General features: G+C 40.8%; 2 protein-coding genes across 3 annotated transcripts in view; one reads left to right on the top strand and one right to left on the bottom strand.

Moving 5' to 3' along the window:
• The window catches only part of LOC139561819 (sterile alpha motif domain-containing protein 9-like), a 69,985-nt gene extending 55,911 nt beyond the window's left edge, over window positions 1–14,074 (bottom strand). For both annotated transcript variants that reach the window (XM_071379118.1, XM_071379117.1), the window contains exons 1-3: window positions 13,948–14,074; window positions 9,268–9,437; window positions 9,077–9,118 (exon numbers count right to left, since the gene is read on the bottom strand). The gene's annotated coding sequence lies outside the window, so the exon portion shown is untranslated. The remainder of the gene's footprint in view (window positions 1–9,076; window positions 9,119–9,267; window positions 9,438–13,947) is intronic.
• The window catches only part of LOC139561820 (zinc finger protein ZFP2-like), a 43,620-nt gene extending 24,535 nt beyond the window's left edge, over window positions 1–19,085 (top strand). Inside the window, exons 2-9 of the mRNA XM_071379120.1 lie at window positions 10,584–10,634; window positions 10,975–11,160; window positions 11,438–11,656; window positions 12,550–12,645; window positions 13,977–14,210; window positions 14,483–14,505; window positions 14,706–14,851; window positions 17,321–19,085. Coding sequence (XP_071235221.1) covers window positions 10,584–10,634; window positions 10,975–11,160; window positions 11,438–11,656; window positions 12,550–12,645; window positions 13,977–14,210; window positions 14,483–14,505; window positions 14,706–14,851; window positions 17,321–17,562 — 1,197 coding nt within the window. The 3' untranslated portion in view covers window positions 17,563–19,085. The remainder of the gene's footprint in view (window positions 1–10,583; window positions 10,635–10,974; window positions 11,161–11,437; window positions 11,657–12,549; window positions 12,646–13,976; window positions 14,211–14,482; window positions 14,506–14,705; window positions 14,852–17,320) is intronic.
• The last annotated feature ends 6,816 nt before the right edge of the window (window positions 19,086–25,901 follow it).

Raw genomic sequence — 25,901 nt, 5'->3', positions numbered from 1 at the left:
GTTGCTTATTTTCTTAATATTTGTAGATACATTTCTCTAGCACAGGGGTCCCCAACTGGCGGCACGCAGGTCAAATCTGACCCACCAGCAATATTATTTGGCCCCCCAAGTTAATTCTGAAAATGTTTTCAGAAAAACCAAATATAATAATAAAAAAATCTCGGACTCTAGATTCAAAAACTCCCAAATGCAACGTGCAAAGAAGGAAGTTACCCTACCTAAATTGTACTAAAGTTACATTTTCACTTCATTCATGAGGAGAGAGAATGCAGGAGACGGTCAGCTAACAAAGCAGGCGCTGGACCATTTTGTGCTGCTGAAACGTAAAGCTGCAACCACAGCGCAATCAATAGGATGTGAACAGTGCCTGGTGCTGAAATTATAGCTAACTTGTTATGCAAGTGTTGCACACCAACAGATGGAGAAAACCTACACCAGTCGAGCAATTCATTTCAACAATAATCTTCATTTTAATTTGACTTTACAAACAACAAGAGGGCTTAATTGGAGTCTATTTCTTTGGGGCCTAGACCTATATAAAATAAGTTAACTGGCTGAGGTAGGCTATGAGCCTTAACAGCCTTAACAGCCTAATAGAAGTGGCATTTTTTTTATTAGGTCTACTTACAATTGCAACTGGTCAAAAATGTAGCATCCTACATAAAACAATAATTGAAAGAAAAAAAGGTGATGTCTGTGTCTGAATGTCTGTATCGGGATAGTCTGCTCCTGTAACGGCTGAACAAACAGAACATACTGTCAGCTTAAGACCTAAATATCCCTGGATAAGTACTCACAATAATGTTAGTATTTACTAAATACGGTCATATAGGCCACTAAGTTACTTATGCAATTGGAAAAGTTGCATTTCCCCTTGGACACAATCTTGTGGATGTCGGGTTTGATTTTGATGTGCAGGCAGTCCTCGATTGACTTATGTGAAAGCCGGTTCCTGCGTTCAGAGGAAAATGAGTACTTGCAGGTGTAAGTCAAATCTAACATTGTTAGCACATAACATGCAAGTATCTTTATTGTGCTGTATTCCTCTGAGCATGCCACCCAAAACGCACACAAGGACTATGCACTCCTGAGCGCATTCCTGATTTAGCTCGATGTCTGTAATTTAATCAACTCAGTTTGAATTGCGCCCTCATCTGGCAAGGGTATCATTTTCTTAGCAAGGGAGGAGAAGTCTCCACCAGGGCTGACTATGAGAGGATCACGTACAAACACAATGATATCCTTGGGCACGCTGTAGTGTTCAAATCTGGTGGAGAAGTTGTCCCTCAGCTGCTTGATTATATCTTGCATCACCTCTGTGACAACGCTGCAGCCTGGTCCCTCTGCCTGTCGTTTCTTCAGTGTGCTGAAGTGCAGTAGCCTTCCAGATGACAAGTCCATATCAAACAACTCAAGATTCCTAGTAAAGGCCTCACATTTCGCCACCATGTCCATGACTGTTTTCCCTCTTCCTTGTGTAACTGCAGATGTGAGTTACAGAATATATCCGCAAAAAAAGCTGTGTGTGCAGCTTGCAGGTATCGCTTCAATGTTTCTGCGTCGGGCCTCTGTCTGGGGCTGGAAGGCCACTTTGAAAGTTCTATGATTAGATTCATAATGACGTCTGAGATTGATTTAGTTTGCAAACAGCGATATTTTCATTGCAAATAAGACACACTGGCTTGGCATTGGGAAGAGATGGAATGATGAACGCATATCTCTCTGTACATTCTTCCCTGAAACTTCGATATTTATTATCCACCTTTCTTCTTGATACTTTTTGAGAGCGACACTTTAAATGTTCTGAACAAATGTTGACGTTAAAGTTGTGTAGCCTACAGTAGGCTACGTAGACCTGTTTACCCCCACCAATCAACGCACAGAGAAATAGACTAAAATAATAATTGAATCAAGGTATGGCGATTTTATGAGCCAAATCAGATACAACATATTATCTTAATGTCACTGAATGTATTATGTACTAAGATGTATTATGTACTCAGATGTGTTAAACATGTTCTATTTGTAGTGTAGGCCATTTTATTGTGCTAATATTATACACTTATGTTCTGGTCTGCCAACTATTGGCTCAGAATGTATTTTGTCCCAATGCCAAACCTAGTTGACAAACCTTGCTCTAGCCTTATGATTTGTTGTGTGTTGTAATCCAGATGGAAGGTTATTACCAACCAGTTTGTGAAGTGCTAATATTTAGTCTAACTTACAGATATTGAGGTGATCTACACTGCTGTGTTCAGTCCGCCATTTAGCCTCTGCTTCCCCCTGAAGCTTCTGCTTCCCAAGGCTATCTTACAAACTAATGTAACATTTAACCTTAGAATGAGTAACACATCCATGACCAAATTGCGGTTACAGTAACTATACTTTTCTATTAAACATGCATGTTAAAGAGAGAGTTTATAGGTCGTCACTGGTCTGTAGAGATCTAGTTGTAAGCTAAACAGGTTTAAGTACTCCCTCATTCTCCATCAAATACCTAAACAGCAATCAGTAAAGCTAAGCTGTGTTAGTATGCCACTGACAGAATAAGCAAATGTGTAAAGTATTATGTATGTGTCTATATGAGAAGTGTACAATGTGTATGATAAGTGTAATGTGCAGTGTATGTATTATGTTGAGTTTGGAACTGCGTTGGAGCTGTCAAATCGGTGAGTAGCTGCTCTTGTGATCATTGTCACGAAGCCATACCCGTTCCACTCCTGCTAGAAGTTCAGAACGAGAAAGTGTAGGCTATACAGAAATAAAGTAAATAAAGAGGATTTATTTCTCTTAAAGGTCAACTTTAGGCACGAATAAAGGTCCAACTCTGCCTCTCTCAAATGAAAGTCCCTCATTAAAAGTGAGGCACATGGATACAAATAGTGGATTGAATCATGCCATATTTGGACTAGATAATGCTAAACAAAGTTGGAATGTTGTTACAAATCAGTTGAAACCGCACTGTGGATGTATTAGACTTTTAGAATAGCATTGGGGGCATACTCATACAGCCTCACCTATGGATAATGTATCAATGAAATGGGGTATCAGACCACTCAATGACACCCACAGAACACAACTGTGAAGAGTTTCAACAAATACTAGTGCAATAGCTCGTATTAAGGCTGTACAGTGCAATATCAGTGTCCAATACACATATTAGGTTTACTGGTAATTTAATGTGGCTCATTTCACAGTGTCTTCAGAGTCCCGCAATATGAGTTATGAAGCTAATATTTGTGTTATCTCTTCACCGTTTTGTTCTGTGTGTGACACTGAGTAGATTGATACCCATTTCATTGATCCACAATCCATAGGTAAGGCTGTACAGTGAAATATATATGCATGCCCCCAATGCATTTCTTAAGTCTAATTAATCCACAATGCGATTTCAACTGACAACTAGTCAAAATATGGCATGAGTCCACTATTTGTAAACATTTGCATCACTTTCAATGAGTGACTTTTATTTAGAAGGCGAACCACAAATTCCACAATTGAAGAATATGACTTAATGAATTATGAGTTTAGTTCAACTGTCATACTCCTTCAGAACCCAGAATATAAGCTTGTTTTACTCCAAAGTTTGTCAACTAAGTAAATGTAAACAAACAAATAGCCTTATAATATGGTTAAAACTAAACTACATGGCCAAGCATACAGTACCAGTCAAAAGTTTGGACACACCTACTCATTCAAGTGTTTTTCTTTATTTGTACTATTTCTACATTGTAGAATAATAGTGAAGACATGAAAACTATGAAATAACACATATGGAATCATTTAGTTACCAAACAAGTGTTAAACAAATCAAAATATATTTTTTATTTGAGATTCTTCATAGTAGCCACCCTTTGCCTTGATGATAGCTTTGCACACTCTTGGCATTCTCTCAACCAGCTTTTTAAAAAAAAATCACCTTTATTTAGGCCAGTTGAGAACAAGTTCTCATTTACAACTGCGACCTGGCCGAGACAAAGCAAAGCAGTTCGACACAACACAGAGTTACACATGTGTAACGGCAGCCTTCCCTCTCTTCACTAGAAGAGAGAGTGTAGCAGGGATTGGACCAACACGCAGCGTAGCCAGTGCTCAACATGTTTAATTAAACGAACTGTGAACACTTACAACGATACAAAACAACAAAATGTGGCAAACCGAAACAGTCACAAAACAAGCCACCTATATATGATTCTCAATCAGGGACAACGATTGACAGCTGCCTCTGATTGAGAACCATATTAGGCTGGACACAGAAACAGACGAACTAGACACACAACATAGAATTCCCACCCAGCTCACGTCCTGACCAACACTAAACAAGCAAAACACATAAGAACTCTGGTCAGGACGTTACAACATGGGATAAACAAACGTACAGTCAATAACACAATAGAAAAATCTATATACAGTGTGTGCAAATGTAGTAAGATTAGGGAGGTAAGGCAATAAATAGGCCATAGTGGCAAAATAATTACAATTTAGCAACTAAACACTGGAGTGACAGATGTGCAGAAGATGAATGTGCAAGTAGAGATACTGGGGTGCAAAGGAGCAAAAAAATAATAATATGGGGATGAGGTAGTTGGGTGGGCTATTTACAGATGGGCTGAGTACAGGTGCAATGATCAGTAAGCTGCTCTGACAGCTGATGCTTAAAGTTAGTTAGGGAGATATAAGATTCCAGCTTCAGTGATTTTTGCAATTCATTCCAGTCATTGGCAGCAGAGAACTGTAAGGAATGGCGGCCAAAAGAGGAGTTGGCTTTGGGGATGACCAGTGAAATATACCTGCTGGAGCGCGTGCTACAGGTGGGTGCTGCAATGGTGACCAGTGAGCTGAGATAAGGTGGGTCTTTACCTAGCAAAGACTTAAAGATGACCTGGAGCCAGTGGGATTGGCGACGAATATGAAGCGAGGGCCAGCCAACGAAAGCATACAGGTCGCAGTGGTGGGTAGTATATGGGGCTTTGGTGACAAAACAGATGACATTGTGATAGACTACATCCAATTTGCCGAGTAGAGTGTTGGAGGCTATTTTGTAAATGACATCGCTGAAGTCAAGGATCGGTAGGATAGTCAGTTTTACGAGGGTATGTTTGGCAGCATGAGTGAAGGATGCCTTGTTGCGAAATTGGAAGCCGACTCTATATTTAATTTTTGATTGGAGATGCTTAATGTGAGTCTGGAAGGAGAGTTTACAGTCTAACCAGACACCTAGGTATTTGTAGTTGTCCACAAATTCTAAGTCAGAACCGTACATAGTAGTGATGCTAGACGGGCGGGCGGGTGCGGGTAGTGATCGGTTGAAGAGCATGCGTTTAGTTTGACTAGCATTTAAGAGCAGTTGGAAGGAGTGTTGTATGGCATTGAAGCTCGTCTGGAGGTTTGTTAACACGGTGTCCAACCAAGGGCCAGAAGTATACAGAATGGTGTCGTCTGCGTAGAGGTGGATAACAGAATCACCAGCAGCAAGAGCAACATCATTGATGTATACAGAGAAAAGAGTCGGCCCGAGAATTGAACCCTGCAAAGTGGTAGGCCATACAAGCTCACAGAACGGGACCGCCGAGTGCCGAAGCGCGTAAAAATCGACTCTGTCCTCTGTTGCAACACTCACTACCGCCTCTGGAAGCAACGTCTGCACAACAAACTGTTTGTCGGGAGCTTTATGAAATGGGATTCCATGGGCAAGCCTAAGATCACCATGCGCAATACCAAGCATCGGCTGAAGTGGTGTAAAGCTCGCCACCATTGGACTCTGGAGCAGAAACGACTTATCTGGAGTGATGAATCACGTTTCACCATTGGGCAGTCCGACAAACGAATCTGGGTTTGGTGGATGCCAGGAGAATGCTACCTGCCCGAATGCGTTGTGCAAACTGTAAAGTTTGGTGGAGGGTCTAGGGCTGTTTTTCATGGTTCGGGCTAGGCCCCTTAGTTCTAGTGAAGGGAAATCTTAACACTACAGCATACGAGGACATTCTAGACGATTCTGTGCTTTCAGCTTTTGTGGCAACAGCTTGGGGAAGGCCCTTTCCTGTTTCAGCATGACAATGCCCCCGTGCTCAAAGCGAGGTCCATAAAGAAATGATTTGTCGCGATCAGTGTTGAAGAACTTGACAGGCCTGCACAGAGCCCTGACCTTAACCCCATTGAACACCTTTGGGATGAATTGGAATGCCGACTACAGGCCAGGCCTGTTACGGATACAAGTATTCTGTGTGTATTTCTTTTCTCTCCTTCTCCCCTACTCACAGGTGACAATCATCATTCCCCAATCAGTCATCAATCAGTCGCTAATCAGAAGACACCTGCTCCTTTTCTCCTACCCAATCACATTCCCTTGCCCTTGGTTTAAAAACCCTGTCCGTTTCTTTCTCTGGAGCTCAATCTCTTTGTCTAGAGCAATCTCTCTGTAAATGCCATATGTCTGTAGATCTCTTGTGTGGTTTAGCATCTACATGTCACTTTGTCCCCACCTGTGAGTATTGTGTTTGTTATGGTGTTTGAGTGTTTGTTTGATAGTGGGAAAAGGGGGTAACCAGACAGTTCGCCCATGGGCATATACTACCCGTAGGTAAACTTTGTTAAATACACTAGTTAGAACTGGGCGGACCACCCACTGTATTTGTGGTTAGTTAGTTAGCTGTTGTTGAAATAGGCTAGTCTAGCTTAGGGGTGTTTTTGGATGCTTATTCTTTCTTTCCTTGGGTCCAGCTCAGCCCCTTTTCCTGGAATGAGATATTCTACAAGCAGGTGTCAACGTACTTTTGGCCATGTAGTATATCATTTTGATATCATGCATGGTCAGTCCTTGCATCCATAACTCTGTTCATGAATTTGAGAGTGGTTAAATTTATCCAGCCCCATCCCTCAGCTCAGGGGTGGGGAGTGCACTTTGTTATTGTTCCTACTGCTGATTGCCCCTTTAAGCAAGAGATGTCTTTTGCATCTGCTGATGTCGGCCTTCCGCTTCTGCAGTGGAAGGTGACAGAGCTACAGCAGTGTTTGTCAGACCAGGAGACATCTGAAAATCGGTCTTCGAAATCGTCTGTAGTGTCTGAATAGTTTGATAATAATATGACCCCACCATCGAAAGGTGAGACTCTCATGAACACGTACATTGGTTGTTTTGCTCTAGGATGCCCTAAAGCTTCATAAGACTCGTCTGAAAGTAGCCAGGTACCAGTTTAAAAAATTTATGGAAGTACATTGCATTCGGAAAGTATTCAGACCACTTGACGTTTTCCACATTTTGCTACATTACAGACTTATTCTAAAATGGATTAAATAAATAAACATCCTCATCAATCTAAACACAATACCCTATAATGACAAAGTGAAAACAGTTTTAAGAAATGTTTGCAAATTGATTAAAAATAAAACCGAAATACCTTATTTACATAAGTATTAAGACCCTTTGCCATGAGACTCGAAAATGAGCTCAGATACATCCTGTTTCCAAAATTTCCTGTTTGTTTTTTGACTATCTGGTCACGCCTCCAATGGAGGGGCCTCTGCACACACGCCTACAGGAAATGATTCAGGCCAGCGCCATAGACAAAGAATACAGGGAAGAAACCACGATTTAGGCTACCTACCTTTAGGCTGCTATAGCCCACATATATATTACGTTTGTCATTCTATCGTTTTCATGGAATTTTAGTGGTAATTAAGCCTAAATACACTTAACAAATATATAAACACAACATGTATAGTGTTTGTCCCATGTTTCATGAGATTAAATACAAAATCCCCGAAAAATGTTCCATACGCAGAAAAAGTGCATTGCTCTCAAATTTTGTGAACAAATTAGTATACATCCTTGTTAGTGAGCATTTATTATTTGCCAAGATATTACATCCACCTGACAGGTGTGGCATATCAAGAAGCAGATTAAACAGCATGATCATTACACAGGTGCACCTTGTGCTGGGGACACTAAAAGACCACTCTAAATGTGCAGTTTTGTTACACAACACAATGCCACAGATGTCTGAAGTTTTGAGGGAGTGTGCAATTGGCATGCTGACTGCAGGAAAGTCCACCAGATCTGTTGCCAGAGAATTAATGTTTATTTATCTAACACAGATTGCCTCCAACATAAATTTAGAGAAATTGGCAGTACGTCCAACCGGCCTCACAACCACAGAGCATGTGTAACCAAGCCAGCCCAGGACCTCCACATCCGGCTTCTTCACCTGCAGGACCGCCTGACAACTGATGAAACTGAGGAGTATTTCTGTCTGTAATAAAGCCATTTTGTGGGGGAAAACTCATTCTGAATGTCTGGGCCTGGCTCCCCAGTGGGTGGGCCTTGCTCCCAAGTGGTTGGGCCTATGCCCTCCCAGGCCCACCCATGGCTGCGCCCCTGCCCAGTCATGTGAAATACATAGATTAGGGCCTAATGAATTCATTTCAATTGACTGATTTCGTTATACGAACTGTAACTCAGTAAAATCGTTGAAATTGTTGCATATTGTGTTTCTATTTTTGTTCAGTATAGTTTGCCATCTATGAACATGTTATTCAATGTGTTTCTATGGACTAAGGCCAAATTCAATGTTTAATCAAATAATTGTTGTATATATATTGTTTTTTTCACTTCCCTACAGGGGTCCTAAAATTCAAAATCAAATTGCAAAATGATCCATGGTATGACCATCTTAAAACATTTCCATATGTTAGCTTAGCAGAACTCCCATTAGACTTGTAGGGGTTAATTGATGTGCATTGTCCATGTCAAATAAATAAATACATTGATTCTGTTAGAAATTTGGCCCTGTCCATATATGCCAATTCCCTCCAGTGTCAAGTTAATCAATCATCTTATAATTCTGCATGTTGTCGACTAATGGCTCAATTCAATCCGTAATGCTGAAGTTCTGCGTTACAGCATGATTTGAATTTAAAGGCAATGTTCCCGTGTTCGTGGAGACTACATTCACGGTAAATGCTGCATGACTCGGCTCAACCACAAATTACCTTTACATTTCAAGTGCGCTATAGCACTGAAGTTCGGCAATACAAATGTATACCAATACATAATGGAAAATATAGGCATTGTCCTTACCTTTGTCTGTTTGAAGACGGTTCTATCTTTTCACAGCCGAATCTGCAAAGGAACGCATGATATCACAGTTACATTATCTGTAAAACTTCAGAGAATCAATTACTTTTAACTGAAATAAGGTTAATCTAAAGGTACAACCTTTGTATTGCATGCATTTTCTGGTTAATAATCGTAGGTTGTTATTTTATTACCTGTCTTGGTACGTGTAATGCAATGGCTGACCCTTGATGATGTGTCCTTTTATAGTCAAATTTCAGTTGAGCCACCCACATTCAAACCGGTTCAGGTTGATGTTTTCTTCCCTATGTAGTTAGTCTCTGTGCATCAGTCTGTGCCAGGTTCCCAAGGTAAACTGGATGACCTGGACAGATTAGATGCCAGTGATGATTAACATGTCATTGTTAACTTAAGTTATATTTCACTGTAAATGATACAGAGTTGGATGGTTGTAAATGGTGCCTTGTTCCTTTTTCCTGTAAACTGTGCAGCAGTATCACAGTAAATATAGACTGTGCAGCAGTATCACAGTAAATGTAGACTGTGCAGCAGTATCACAGTAAATATAGACTGTGCAGCAGTATCACAGTAAATGCATGAAGGTATACATGTATTTCTAACAAAAATATGAAAGTTCCTGACTGTATAGCTTACTGGACTCCTCCACAGCCATATCAAGGGTACAAAATATGGTTCCCTGATCAATTTGTTATAATACTGTATTTTCTATGTTTTTCATAGACTTGGAAGATTATCCCCCATTGTGACATATTCAAATAAACAAACAAATTATTCTGTTGGATAAAATACACATACAGAATTTAGACCTGAGGGGTTTACAACAAAGCAGGATCAGTGGGTTAGCCAGCTAATATGACTAAATATGTTTTACATATTATTTTGTGGCAGATGTACATGTTCCAGGAAATGGTGTGACAGAAAGAACACTGCAGTACGTGCCAAGTTCGCATTCCCAACCCACCTCTCTTCATCTTCACATCACTTCCACATAAGTGGAAACTTATAAATCATAGTCATTATGATGTAATAGGAATGTTAAGAGCACATTTTAACATTATGGGCAAGAATTGTAGTACTCATCATTGTATTCTCTACCAGAACGTTTGTTGGCCTTCTTTGATGTCATATAGGTTGATACATTGCTATGTTTTCATTTATAAAGCCTTTTTACAAAAAGTCCCACTGTAGGCTACTAACCTCCTTGCTAAACTTTAGACATAGGAGTTACCACAGGGATGTCTAACTCTGGAAATTCATTTGGTCTCTAATGAGTTAGCTAGGTAAATCAGCTATTCGTTTTCTTGAACCATATTTGTGGAACAATCTTCGAAATGTTCTTACATTTGATGTTTTGGTGCCTCTGGGAAATTCATAAAGCTGATTGAGGACCTTATTACTGACGTTTTTATTTATTTTTTATGACCCTGTTTTTCATTCTGCTTACATTTTGTATTTACATTTCGATGTGTGTATTTCCGCGGCCTCCCAGAAGAACTTTAAGCTCGCCAACATCGCAGACGACTTCCGCTGCAGGGGACGGGTATGTGCTGTCTGGGGGCTGTATTCATGAAGTGTCTCAGTGGAGGAGTATTGATTTAGGATAAGTTTAGCCTTTTACATGGACAGGAGGGCCCTGATCCTAGATCAGCACTCCTACTCTGAGATGCTTGATACACACGGCCCCTGGTCACATTAGCTGTGGAGCGGTAGCTAAAAGCACCAAAGAAAAGTTTATATGAATTTTAAGGCCTATCACTCTGATGACCTTAGTTTAAGGAGTATTCATCTCTACAATAGCCTGCTCTACTGATTCATAGCCTATAGGCCCCACCCAACAAACACGCTACCTCTCTTCCTCTTCCTTTCTCTATGATGTCCAGGCAGTATCGTCAAGACAACAACAACCAGACGGCAGCCCGACAACAGCCGAGACCCCCGTGTCCGTGCCGTGTGACTACTGCTCTCCAGGGGACACTAGCGAGGCGGGGAAAGGGGAACCTGGGGCTGGAGTGGTGGTAGAGGTAGCGGTCAAGACGTGTCTGAAATGCGAGGTGTCCATGTGTCAGGTAAAGATCTGAGAGGCATCCATAATTTTAGCATCCATAATTCCAAATGCACCCATGGTAAAGCACTATGGAGCAGAAATATTCCAATATTCTTATTCCGTTATCTAAGCACTCTTTTTGCACAGCACCAGTATTCTCAACACATTCAAGTGTTGGATGTGCATAACACTGTCTTTTTATTTATTTTTATTTTTTAAAGCTTTGTTTTATTTTACATTTTCAATCAGCAGGTAAGTCAAGACAAACATGAACTTTTTCTTCATTTTGTCCATTTCAGGAGCACGTGAAGCCCCACCTGGAGCTGCCTGCGTTTAGGGAGCACCCCCTGACTGAACCCCTGGGGGACCTGAGGAAGAGGAAGTGTCCCGAACACGATGAGATGTACCGCTACTACTGCATGGACGACCGGGTGTCTGTCTGCAACGCCTGTACCATCGAGGGGAGCCACGCCGGACACACCATCAAGACCCTGAAGAACACTATGAAGGATCTGAAGGTAAACAGCTCTAAAGTTATAAAACCTATAAAACAGTGAATAGGTTAATCACTGTGTGTTTAAGTCACGGGCACAACTTTCACTGGGGACAGGGGTGACATGCCCCCACCCCACACATTCTGAAATTGCATTTTTGTCCTAGGCAAATGTGTGCTTTAGGACCATGTGGACACCTCTGAGCGTGTTGGAGTGTTTATCTGACTGGATACCCCCACTTCTAAAACCAAAATTGCACCCCTGGTTTAGGTTACATATCGTTATGGAAGAGTGGTAGAGTTAAGAGGTCTCTGTTTGTTGGTCTACTGGTCAGGAGGGGGATGTACAGGACTAAATGAAGCACTCTAAAAATGAAAGACCCTCACTTAGAACACACTCGCACACAAGAAGTATGTACTCCCTATCACTTTCGATCAAACAAAAGGTACACACACAAAGAACACACCTCTATACTCTAGACGAGGCCTCCACAGAATGGCAATTGATGAGTCTAGAACACAGGTGAATGTCATTGTCACTGCTGTTGTCTGACATGGTTGAGCGAATGAGAGACAATGAGTGAGTCCCAAATGTCACCCTATAACCTAAATAGTGGGAAGAGAGAGATCCCATAGGGTTCTGGTCAAAAGTAATGCACTATAACGGGAATAGGGTGCCATTCGGGACTGAGACAAAACATGATGTGATCTCACTGTTTGAATGAATTGTTCAAGCTGCTTCCTGAAGTGACTTGTCTGAACCAATGTGAAAAAGGGAGACATTTCCAGTTGAGTTCACCATTTACCCTCACTATAGTCTTGTTGTCATAGTGAATGTAACATCTCTGTCCCCTCCTTCAAACCCACTCTCTCCCTCTGTTTCTCTCTCTCTCTCCCACTCTCCCTCTCTGTTCTCAGGGCTCTCTGGAGAACCAGCTACAGAAGGTGGACAGAAATTTGAACAAAGCAGAGAAAAATCTCCAGGAGCAGAAGGAACAAGAACGACTGAACAAGGTGATATTGCTGATCTAGGATGAGGGCAGCCGGTGATTGTCAAGCAAATAAATACCGGTCTCACGGTAATTGACCGTTAATTAACATAAACACATTTCCCATCTCTTGGCTTCCACGCATAGCCTATAAGCCAATGATGCAGAACTTTGGAACATCTACATAAAAAGTTAATATAGCCTACACCATCACAATAAATCCATTATTTATTTTAGTCTAAAGAAAAATGATATGAAGAAAATGAAGTCTATTTCAGAAGAACAGAAGAGCATAATCTGAGTTGTCTTTATGTTAGGCCGTGATCTGGCTATGCCATATGGCTGTGGGCTACACTAGTTCATTTAGCAGACAAGATTTGTTTAGAATTCCGTGGCATTATTTTATAGTGTGAAAAATACAGTTGAACATAGCTGAATAAAATAGGAGTGCGCACATGGGGCTATTCTGTGTTGAGCGGTTAACAAAGAAACCGTTCCTCCTATATGCTTCATTTAGAATTATTTATGCAACTTTAGTTGTTCTACAAACACTGGGCTATATGTTTTGATTTTTAATACATTCTAAGTCGCATCAAAGGCATGAGCTCTGCTTTGTTTATTGCTCAGGCTGTACACACTTAATCAGTCTCTCATTCACAATTTAACAAGCACTTGATAATGCCCCGAATTTCCCTGCGGCATCCTCTTTGTGTGGCCGTAATGCCCCCCCCAAAAATGTATACTAATGTTTTAGTATATGATTTACATATACTAAATCATATAAGTGTGAAATTAGTTTTGATTTAGAATGGACCATTATCATGCACCTGTCTCGAAACAGGGGCAGTGGGAAAAAAATACATGTCATCTATGCTCTTAAATAGCAAATGGAAGACGCTTTTCACGTGGTTCACTTTCAGGCAGTTCAGGCAGTTGGCAAGTTTGGTAGGCTACTAATGACCATCAGCAACAACAGAGTTTGGAGAAGCCTAATTACAGTGACTAAACTGTCACATGGAATTTGACTGCCAGCATGACTTGTGACCACCCGTGTGGCGGTAATATGCTCACCGTAACAGCCCTATCTAGGATCAGTTTTGCATTTAAGATTGTAATGAACATGATTATGGACAGGTGTTCGCACCTGATCCTTGATCAGCACTCCTTTCCATAATTGTAGATGTCATGTATTTGTATTGTTTACAGAGCTGTATATATTTTTTAATTTGTTGTATTAAAAAATATATATATTTCATCTATTTTCATGTCTGAAGATGAGAAACTTTTGATCACTGATTAGTTAGTTTTTGGTTAAACACACACCTACCTCTCAACCCTCTCCCTCTCTCTGTGCAGAGGTTCCTGGAGGACTCAGACCAGCGGGTCACAGCCTTGGGGGAGGTGTTACAGGTCCACCTGGAGGGCTTCCTCACCTCCCTCAGGGACTGTTCCTGCTCCCACGGGGTCGAGTGTGGCCCCAGCATCCAGCAGAACATAGCCAAGGCGGTCCAGGACCAGTCCCGTCTGCAGGATGTCCACAGTGGCATCCAGACCCTCGCCCAGGAGAACGACCCCTTCTGCTTCCTGGAGGTCAGTGTGCGGATTAATTGATATACATGGACAAATGGATGTGCCTTTAACATTCTTTTTAAAACCGTCCTGCTGTTCCTAAGTAGCTTTATTGTTTTATTTTCATTAACTAAATGTTATTATTTTTTTGATGGGGATTGGAAAAGATGCGGACAATTACATTGATGGAAGCTACAATCCCTGTAATAGTAAAGCTGATCTACACCCCCCCCCCAAAAATAAATAAAAATAATGAATGATGTTATTTTTTGCTTCTCTGATTTGCTGTTTAGGCGTACAAGTCATCAAGCAAAAAGTAAGTGGGGTGTGTGTGTGTGTGTGTGTGTCTCCAACTGTCTATGGGTGTTGGACCATTTGCAGTGTGTTTGTGCGCGTGTGTGTGTGAGCTATGTCTATGGGTGACATTTCATTTGTAATGCGTGTCTTTCTCTCTCCACCTGTCTATGGGTGATGTGCCATTGCTAATGCGAGTGTGTTTGTGTGTGTTTGTCCCAGTTTCTGCAGGCAGTTGAAGAAGCCTCTGTTCCACCCAGAATGCGCTTGCGTGGACTCAGACGGCCTGGCCGAGTCCATGGAGGCTAAACAGGAAGACTTCCTCACTGAAGTACATTCTCACATCTCTCACCTCATCAATGAGCTCTGTAAGTAACAGACTGGTGTGTGTGACAAAGGGTAGAGGGAACTAGAGTGTGTTGAATAATTTGAATACATTTTGAATTTGTGGGCACAAGCACACAGAAATGATAATGTATCATGTTCACATATGTATGTACAGTTGAAGTCGGAAGTTTTCATACACTTAGGTTGGAGTAATTAAAACTAGTTTTTCAACCACTCCACAAATTTCTTGTTAACAAACTATAGTTTTGGCAAGTCGGTTAGGACATCTACTTTAGTGCATGACACAAGTAATTTTTCCAACAATTGTTTACAGACAGATTATGTTACTTAAAATTCACTGTATCACAATTCCAGTGGGTCAGAAGTTTACATACACAAAGTTGACTGTGCCTTTAAACAGCTTGGAAAATTTCATAAAATTATGTCATGGCTTTAGAAGCTTCTGATAGGCTAATTAACATAATTTGAGTCAATTGGAGGTGTACCTGTGGATGTATTTCAAGGCCTACCTTCAAACTCAGTGCCTCTTTGCATGACATCATGGGAAAATCCAAAGAAATCAGCCAAGACCTCAGAAAAAAAATTGTAGACCTTCAAAAGTCTGGTTAATTCTTGGGAGCAATTTCCAAACGCCTGAAGGTACAACGTCCACATGTACAAACAATAGTACGCTAGTATAAACACCATGGGACCACGCAGCCGTCATACCGCTCAGGAAGGAGACGCGTTCTGTCTCCTAGAGATGAACATACTTTGGTGCGAAAAGTGCAAATCAATCCCAGAACAACAGCAAAGGACTTTGTGAAGATGCTGGAGGAAACGGGTACAAAAGTATCTATATCCACAGTAAAATAAGTCCTATATCGACATAACCTGAAAAGCCGCTCAGCAAGGAAGAAGCCACTGCTCCAAAACCGCTATAAAAAAGCCAGACTACGATTTGCAACTGCACATGGGGACAAAGATCGTACTTTTTGGAGAAATGTCCTCTGGTCTGATGAAACAAAAATAGAACTGTTTGGCCATAATGACCATCATTATTTTTGGAGGAAAAAGGGGGATGCTTGCAAGCTGAAGAACACCATCCCAACCGAGAAGCACGGTGGTGGCAGCATCATGTGGGGGTGCTTTGCTGCAGGAGGGACTGGTGCACTTCACAAAATACATGGCATCATGAGGATGGAAAATTATGTGGATATATTGAAGCAACATCAAGACATCAGTCAGGAAGTTAACTGTAACGCCTGTCGTCTGAAGGAGTGGACCAAAGCACAGCGTGAAAAGTGCTCATGATTTTATTTATTATCAAAAAACACTTGAACAAAGTAACAAAACGAAAGCGAACAGTTCTGTCAGGTAACAGAGACTAAACAGAAAATAACTACCCACAAAACACAGGTGGGAAAAAGGCTACCTAAGTATGATTCCCAATCAGAGACAACGATAGACAGCTGCCTCTGATTGGGAACCACACTCGGCCAAAAACAAAGAAATAGGAAACATAGAATGCCCACCCTAATCACACCGTGACCTAACCAAATAGAGAAATAAAACAGCTCTCTAAGGTCAGGGCGTGACATTAACGCTTGGTCGCAAATGGTTCTTCCAAATGGACAATGACCCCAAGCATACTTCCAAAGTTGAAGCAAAATGGCTTAAGGACAACAAAGTCAAGTTATTGGAGTGGCCATCACAAAGCCATGACCTCAATCCTACAGAAAATGTGTGGGCAGAACTGAAAAAGTGTGTGTGAGCAAGGAGGCCTACAAACCTGACTCAGTTACACCAGCTCTGTCAGGAGGAATGGGCCAAAAATTCACCCAACTTATTGTGGGAAGCTTGTGGAAGGCTACAAGAAACGTTTGACCCAAGTTAAACATTTGAAAGGCAATGCTACCAAATACTAACTGAGTGTATTTAAACTTCTGACCCACTGGGAATGTGATGAAATAAATAAAAGCTGAAATAAATCACTCTCTACTATTATTCTGACATTTTACATTCTTAAAATAAAGTGGTGATCCTAACTGACATAAAACAGGGGATTTTAATTGGATTAAATGTCAGGAATTGTGAAAAACTGAGTTTAAATGTATTTGGCTAAGGTATATGTAAACTTCCGACTTCAATTGTATTTTTGGTTGGGTTTTACAAAAGCCCTTTGGGTTTCCAAGTTCACATGTACATTTATTTTTACCTAGTTTTTTTTCTATCTGAACTGTTTGTCTTTTAGTTGTCTTTTTTTGTGTGTTTGACAAATAAACCAACCTAAAGAATGTACTTGAAACCACAAACACTTTTCTCCTCAGACTTGATTGCATGCATGATAGAACAGCAGAATATGTACTGCAACATGTCTTCAACAACGCTGTCGGACGCTCCTCTCCTCTGTTTCATCAACAAAACCAATAACAAGAGGCGCTGAGGCGAACAGTGGCACAGTTTCACCAAATGTGGATTCTACCTTTAACAGTTTTGTCTTCTACCAGGTCCCGTAGTCCGGGAAGAGGAGGACAGCGGAGGAGAGGAGGAGGAGGAGGATGAAGATGGTGACGACAGCAGTGATGGAGATGAGCAAGAAGAAGCTGAGGAGGAGATGAGGAGTGAGGAAGAGGAGGCTGTACACGACCAGAGTGAGTCAGCAGACGAACTTTACAGTCCCGAAGGGCAGGAAGACGAGGAGGAGGAGGAAGAAGAGGAGGAGGAAGAAGAGGAGATTCATTCAGACTGATGAAATTACTTCCATTTAAGTCTGATTTTCAGTCAAAAAGTCATGCATTGATGTCAGTGGGAGAATGTGTGAAAAGGCTACTTTGGATTTTTCCATAAATTACCAAAAGAACAATTTTGGGAAACATTGTAAATATTATACATCAATCTTTAGAAGATGAGCTGTTTGAGTGCATATGGCACCCTATTTCTTATATAGTGCACTACTTTCGACCAGGGCCCTATATAGGCAATAGGGTGTCATTTGGAACGTAGACAATTTTTATGCTTGTTTGTATACAAGATTATACTGTAATAACTAAACACTTGAAACTGGGCTCCTCATTCTAACCTCATACGTTTTTTGTTGTTGACTAAAGCACTTTATGTGCCCAACCTCTCTTTTGTAGACCTGGGTTCAAATAGTATTTGATTTATTATTTTTTCAAATACTTTTCTGCGTTTGCTTTGTAATGTAATATAGTTTTGGATCTATTCTATTGCGTCCATTAAGCCAGGCAAGCTTGATCAAGCACTGCTAGAAGTATTTGTAATAATTTCACCTAGTATTTGAACCCAGGTGCGGGCTGTATTATACATCCAGGGAAAGCCACATCTTAAGTATTTATTTTGATTCTCAGGAAGATGTATTATAAGGTGTTTATTATTTGATGGCACTTTGATAAATAATATTGAAAGGTATTGCACTGATCACTTGCAGAAATGTATGTCTTCATAAACTACAATGGGCTACCTGACTAATTATACACCATTAGTGCATTTAGTTAGCATGGTCCCAGATCTGTTTGTGCTGTCTTGCCAGCTCCAATATGAATGACCATCATAGTTGGCAAGACAGCAGAAATGGATCTGGGTCCAGGCTAGCATTTAGGTGTTCATGTGTAACCAGACAAATGTGAGTGCATATCCTGACTTAATTCTGTTTGATGTGAATTTTATACCAATGAAAGTTAGATGATAGAAGACTTGTGGATGAGTGTGTGAAGCGTGGGTGTGTTTTTCAAAAGCTGTTTGAAATTTATGTAAAAGTTGGTGAGCTATATGTTTATCAGTCTATCGTTTAATAATTAATTGTTCTTATGGTATTATGTTTCATCAGTTGCATACCTGGGTTGTATTCATTAGGCACCAAATGGGGGGGGGGGGGGAAACAGACTGAAACAGAGAGAGATCTACCAGCACTGGTCCAATAAGTAGCCCTTGTTGTCCTTTTCCGTTTGGAAACGGTGTGCACTAATGAACACAACCCATGTCTCATGACTTGTAGTTCTGAGAAATATTTGAAGGCCTACTTCTAGTGGTTGTAGCAATAGATAACTTGTTACTTTAGACATGTTTTGTATCGTTATCAATTTGCACAGTTCTGCAAAGAACATAGTGAAAAATAACTTTTTTGTCCTGCAAGGGATTTAAAAAAAATGTGATCTGAAAAATCTATAATATTTTGGGGGATTTTCATACTGGTGATTTTGAATGTGGTAAAATTGTCATTCTATCCAGCCAATAAACTCAGCATGAATGTTATTATAATAGCACATTGCATTCATATAACATTTCATTGGCTTCTTTCAGACCCCCACATTCTTTTACATTATTAATTATTTTTCTCCTTTCACTTTTATGAATTCTTGAAACTATAATTCCAAGAAATGTCTAATATGTCAGCCTGGCCTCAAAGATGTAACATAGTAAATGCAAATCTGTGACACAAAGGTTAAATTAAAAAATAATACCCATTAAACCTAGCGGTTAAACAGGGAAACAGTTTTTCCACCGTTCTTTTTTCCCATAAGGGATTTTAGAAACACTAAGGGCTGTATTTCATGTAGGCTTACCTTGGTGTAACGTTTTGATAACAATGTCAATCTTTCGCGGACAAGATGAATTTTATCAATATATTCAGCTCTATTTACTCTCAGATTCTAAAATGCTAATTCACATCGGAGTAGACATCATGTAAAAACAACAAATCCCTGCAAGCTCCTGCACGTCATCTCTAGCTGACACCTAACAGGTATTGTGTCAATTTAAAACTTGCACAAGACAGTTCACAGAATTGTCCATTAAAGAAATGCAGCCAAATTATCCATTACTACATTTAACTAATATTTGATATTTAATCCAGAGATTCTTACTTTTGCCCCGATTCGGCAGTCTCGTCCAGATCAATTTGTAGTTCTTTATGATAGCCACATTAGCAGGTAATTAGCATTTCATTTTTGGGGGGGTAAATACGGAAAATAAACATCACCTTGTCCTAGAGAGATTTACATGGTTATCAAAACATCACACCAGGCTAAGCCTAAATGATACACAGCCCTTATTTAAGTGTTTCTAAAATCCCCTATGGTATTTGAATGGTGGAAATACGATTGGAACCATTTCCCTGTTTGACCGTTAGGTTTTATGGGTATTATGACTCATACTGTGGTACTCTATTTGTTTGGTATGGTTACATAAGAAAGAAGGTTACCTAAAGGCCCAGTACAGTCAAAAATGTGTTTTCCCTGTGTTTTATACAGTTGAAGTCGGGAGTTTACATACACCTTAGCCAAATACATTTCAACTCAGTTTTTCACAATTCCTGACATTTAATCCTAGTAAAAATTCACTGTCTTGGGTCAGTTAGGATCACCGCTTTATTTAAGAATGTGAAATGTCAGAATAATAGTAGAGAGAATGATTATTTCAGCTTTTATTTATTTCATCACATTCCCAGTGGGTCAGAAGTTTACATACACTCAATTAGTATTTGGTAGCATTGCCTTTAAATTGTTTAACTTGGGTCAAACGTTTCGGGTAGCCTTCCACAAGCTTCCCACAATAAGTTGGGTGAATATTTGGCCCATTCCTCCTGACAGAGCTGGTGTAACTAAGTCAGGTTTGTTGGCCTCCTTGCTCGCACACGCTTTTTCAGTTCTGAACCTAACCCCTAACCTTAATCTTAACCCAGCTAACGCTAGCCACCAAGCTAACATTAGCCACAACAAAGTGGCATATCAAGAATCTGATTAAACAGGATGATCATTACACAGGTGCACCTTGTGCTGGGGACAATAAAAGGCCACTCTGAAATGTGCAAGTTTTGAGGGAGTGTGCAATTGGCATGCTGACTGCAGGAATATTCACCAGAGCTGTTGCCAGAGAATTTAGTGTCCATTTCTCTACCATAAGCTTCCTCCATTGTCATTTTAGAGAATTTGACAGTACGTCCAACCAGCCTCACAACTGCAGACCATGTGTATGGCATCGTGTGGGCGAGCGGTTTGCTGGTGTCAACATTGTGAACAGAGTGCCCAATGGTGAGGGTGGGGTTATGGTATGGGCAGGCATAAACTACGGACAACGAACACAATTGCATTTTATCGACGGCAATTTGAATGCAGATATACTGTGATGAGATTGACCGTTGTCGTGCCATTCATCTGCTGCCATCACCTTATGTTTCAGCATGATAATGCACGGTCACAAGGATCTGTACACAATTCCTGGAAGCTGATCGACGTGTACGACAGCGTGTTCCAGTTCACACCAATATCCAGAAACATTGCACAGCCATTGAAGAGGAGTGGGACAACATTCCACAGGCCACAATCAACAGCCTGATCAACTTAGTCTGAAGGAGATGTGTTGCACTGCATGAGGCAAATGGTGGTCATACCAGATACTGACAGGTTTTCTGATCCACGCCCCTACTTTTTTCTTTTAAGGTATCTGTGTCGAACAGATGCATATCTCTACTCCCAGTCATGTGAAATCCATAGATTAGGGCCTAATGAATTGATTTCCTTATATGAACTGTAACTCAGTAAACCTTAGAAATTGTTGCATGTTGTGTTTATATTTTTGTTCAGTATAATTTGTAACATATCACATGAAATGTATGATGGACATCCACAAATTATTACATTCCATATGAAACGTATGAAAATGCATAGCCATTTCAAGACAACTCTGATCGGCCTATAAAGTATTTTTCTCAAAGTTGCCCGGATGTCACATGTGCTACTTATATCAGTACACTCATAACTTAAGCATTAAGTAGCAAATAAGCCATGCATTTTTTCGTTAACCAAATTCGCCACTCATTGACCTCCATACAAAATTCCTTGCTTGTTGGGCACAACAACATCAAAAAAGTCACCTGCTGGAGGGAGACAGATTTTTTGCAGAGTTGGGCCTGTCTCTTCCTCTTTGTCTGCATCTCTGAACACGTGTATAAACGGAAGAAAGACGCCACAAACGTGTTGTCACTGTAAAATAGCCTACTGTTGGCGGCAACTGTTAAAACCGGTTAAAACAGCGTAGCCTACAGTAATTGTTGCGTTTGTGAAATGATTTTGATGTGATATGAAAGTGGAGGGATTTCTGTTTCCAGAACCGTACCGCTTTTGAGAATGGATTCACGTTTAGATCAGGGGTGAAAATCTGATATCAACTTTGGAGGGGACAATTACATGACATTTTCTCAAGAGCAATTCCTGAGGGGGACACCAAAAGTAGTGCTGTAACACATAGCCTACGTTGTAATATGTTAAATGTATATTGAGGAACCATAATTACTACAACTGGATAATTGATAGGTACCGCAGTTAACTGAAGGGTTGTCCCAACTTGTTCAAATGTTTAAATTATTATAATACTACTACTGGATAATAGTTATAGCAGTGTTCCTTATCAGTCCAGCATGTATGCAGGTATTTGTATTTACAACCAGCAATACGAAGAAAGGCCAGTAGGTGGCAATGGTACTGTACACTGTATGGGTGCAGTTTTTGTAAATACAATGAACATGTTGTGATCTCATCTAAAATAATCTCATTGAGAACCATCAAAAAATTTGCCTTTTTATTTTACTTTTTCTGATATTTATATAGTCATTAAATATGTCTACTACAATAGCTTTACAAGAACAAAAAGCTCAAAATAAGTAGTTCTAAAAGTGAAAGAACTACTTCAATGAATAACCCAAATAAATCAACCAAAATATCCTTCAAAAATACTTATGTATTGTTCAGTCAGTGTCTCAACTCTTAAAACAACAGCTATGGACAAGTATGTCACACAAAGTATGCCATTTTAAATAAAATAACAAAATAAATAATTAGTAAGTGTACTGTCATGTACTAAAAACTGAAAACTACTAAACAAAATAACAAATATCATACTATACACCAGGGGTTCTCAAACAGGGGTCAGTGGACCCCTAGGGGTCCCTGGTGTAATTGCAAGGGGTCAGTGAAAAAGAAAAGTGTAAAGAACATATTCAGCACCACAAGGTTTCCAGTAACTTTATATATACATAGTACTGAACATAAGAACCAAACATGTTTGCGGGTTTCAATGGATCCAACAAATTGCTGGCAGATATATTCCCTCCAGACTGTCCAGCCTGTCTTTATGTACATTACAGACAAGTACGCTGTTCCGTCTCTTTTGGCTCATGCTAGCCCGTAGCCAAGTCTAACCCGCGGAGTGCACTGAAACTCCTCTCAGCCTTTATGTGACATGAAGACACTGGCACCACAAACAAAATTCTGATCAGCACCTCAACTTGGTCAAACAACCCCCGCACCTCCACTGGAAGCCTCCTGAGGACCTCTGCTGCCTCTCCACTGCTGCTACAGGGGTATTTGTTGTGAAATAGAGGCAACTGCACTGAAAGAGAATCTATGTTCAGCTCAGGTTACTGATCTAGAGACTCATCCAACTCCCCCGTGAGAAGCGCTCTTTCCAACTTGTGCAGGACGTTTAGACCGTCCTGGTCAAAACGGTCGCCAAACTGAACCTCCACACCATCCAACACTTTAAAAAATTCTGCCCTATAGTGATCCACACTTTGCCAGCAAATCATCTTGAGTGTGTCTCAATGGATTCAATCAATGATGTTGCTTTCTCATACAGTGCAAGGTAGCTTTCGTCATTTCTCTTGCACCTAAGAGATGACCGCACACACTCGACTGCAGCCTGCACACCAGAGACAATCCAAGTTTTTTTCTGCAGTAAAATGTTTAGGCATTCAAGTTCTCCAAGAACAGCAGAGGCAAGTGTGAGGCCCAACACACTCTTGCCTTTGCTGAAGTGCTCAAATAAGCCACTGGCAGTTGAAGCTGTCTTGGATGCAGTTTTTGCCATCTCCTCTAGGCTGCTTAGTACCCGCTCATACTGCCCTAGCACAGCTCTAATAGCAGTATTCCGCACAGTCCACCTTGTTGGACATAGGGGTTTCATGGTGGTCAGATGTGTATCTTTGGACGTGGCAATTGATTCCAACATGCTCTTAAACTTTCCTAACTGATGGACCCAAGAAAGGGAATCCCGGATCAGTGGGGAGGCTGAGCAGACAGACTGTGTAATCAGATTTACAGTGTGCTCCACAATGGACATAGAGGGCTAATGGCTGCTGCCTCCTCACAATTGCCTGTGCACCTGTGTATTTTCCTGCCATGTTTGAGGCACTATCGTGACTCTGCCCACGTAAGTCAGACATGGGCAAATTGAGCTTCAACAACACATCATTTGCCACCTTCGCAATGCCCTCGCCTGTTGTCACCGACACCCTGTATAGCCCAATAAACTCCTTGTGAGGGACAAGGTCATGGTCAACATAATGTAGTCAGACACTCTCCTGTTCAGCACCAGAAACATCTTCAGTACCATCAACAATTACTGAAAATTGTACAATCGGAAGAGACCTAACCTCAGCTGCAATGCCTCGAATGACTGTATTAGCCATGATGTTCAGAATTTCATTCTGTGCTTTGGGGCCTGTATACATTGTGGTATGCTCTGTTAACCACTTCAGTAAAATGGGATCCTCCTCTTCTGCCCTAAGCTTCAAAATCTGGTAGAAGTTCCCACTGTCATCCGTGTGGCATCTAAAGGCTAGTCCCTGTCTTACTACATGCCGCACCTATTGGGGATATTCCAGTACATGTTATGCATCTTAGGGTAAGCAGAATCCATGTGAATGTGCAAAGCTGGTACGCAGAATCAATATAAGGGTTAACCATTAGACATGCGTAAGCAGAATCCATGTGAATGTCCAAAGCTGGTAAGCAGAATCAATATAAGGGTTAACCATTAGACATGCGTAAGCAGAATCCATGTGAATGTGCAAAGCTGGTACGCAGAATCAATATAAGCGTTAACCATTAGACATGCGTAAGCAGAATCCATGTGAATGTGCCAAAGCTGGTAAGCAGAATCAGGATTATAAGGGTTAACCATTAGACATGCGTAAGCAGAATCCATGTGAATGTGCAAAGCTGGTAAGCAGAATCAATATAAGGGTTAACCATTAGACATGCGTAAGCAGAATCCATGTGAATGTGCAAAGCTGGATCAACACTGGCCTAACGATTCTGGGTCATGCCTGGTCTTGTGAAGGCCATTGTACATACATATTAGTTAATCATTTACAAGCACCATAAGACATGTACGTGCATGAAGAGCATGGGTTTGTATTGCTTAAGCACCATTAGACATGCACCTGCATTAGGAGTGTGCATGTCTGTTTATTTCTGTCATTGCTATGGTTACGCCACCAATAGAATCTATGCCCTAATGTCTTTGCCAATAAGAATGAGGAAACTAAGCTAAAATGAGTGCAAGGCAAAAAGATAATGGTGGCCAGTACCAGAGGTGATGAATCATTAACATAAAGAGGAGATAATGTGTGTGACGTAAGGATGAGAACTGTATAAAAAGTGTGTGCCGAAGCTGGGAAGACAGTTGATCCATGGACCAACTTGGCTTGTCACTTTGTAATAAAGTCTATTTGAATTCACAAGTTCCGGTATCTGAGAAATATTATTGAGCAAATATTTCTACGACACACCGAACTAACAATTTTCATCAAGCAATGCCTTGCGTCCTCCTGCTGTTTACCCCACGCGCTGGATAACTGGACACTGATTGGATTTAGCTGGTGTGCTGTTACAATTACAAAGTGGCGGTGGGTTTGGCAGTTTTGATGTGCTGTGAATTTTTCAATGGCTTTTCTCCTGTTCCTAAATCCTGCACTAATGAAGGCAGCATCCTCTCTTTGGCCAAAAGATGGCTGGCTTGAAAACACTTGGCTACAGTGAAAACACAACACTCATTTTACTGATGGATTATAATGTAGCCAGGGGAAATCGCAAAACCATTTCTCTTGAAACATCAACACTCTGTTGGCAAGAGTTTGCGTTCTATAAATTGATATGGTTTTGTGCCATCACTGAGGTAACTGGACAATGCTGTGCCACTGTTCCCCATACTGGTGCTGCTGGCAACAAGGTTGACACCTGGTCCTGCTATGGCTGTGACACTGTCCTCTGAAGTCTCTCTCCCTGGCTC

Source organism: Salvelinus alpinus, chromosome 31 (genome assembly GCF_045679555.1).
Source record: "Salvelinus alpinus chromosome 31, SLU_Salpinus.1, whole genome shotgun sequence".
NCBI classification, from domain to species: domain Eukaryota; kingdom Metazoa; phylum Chordata; class Actinopteri; order Salmoniformes; family Salmonidae; genus Salvelinus; species Salvelinus alpinus.
The sequence above is the reverse complement of the archived record's forward strand: the minus strand, read 5'-3'. Positions and strand labels throughout refer to the sequence as shown.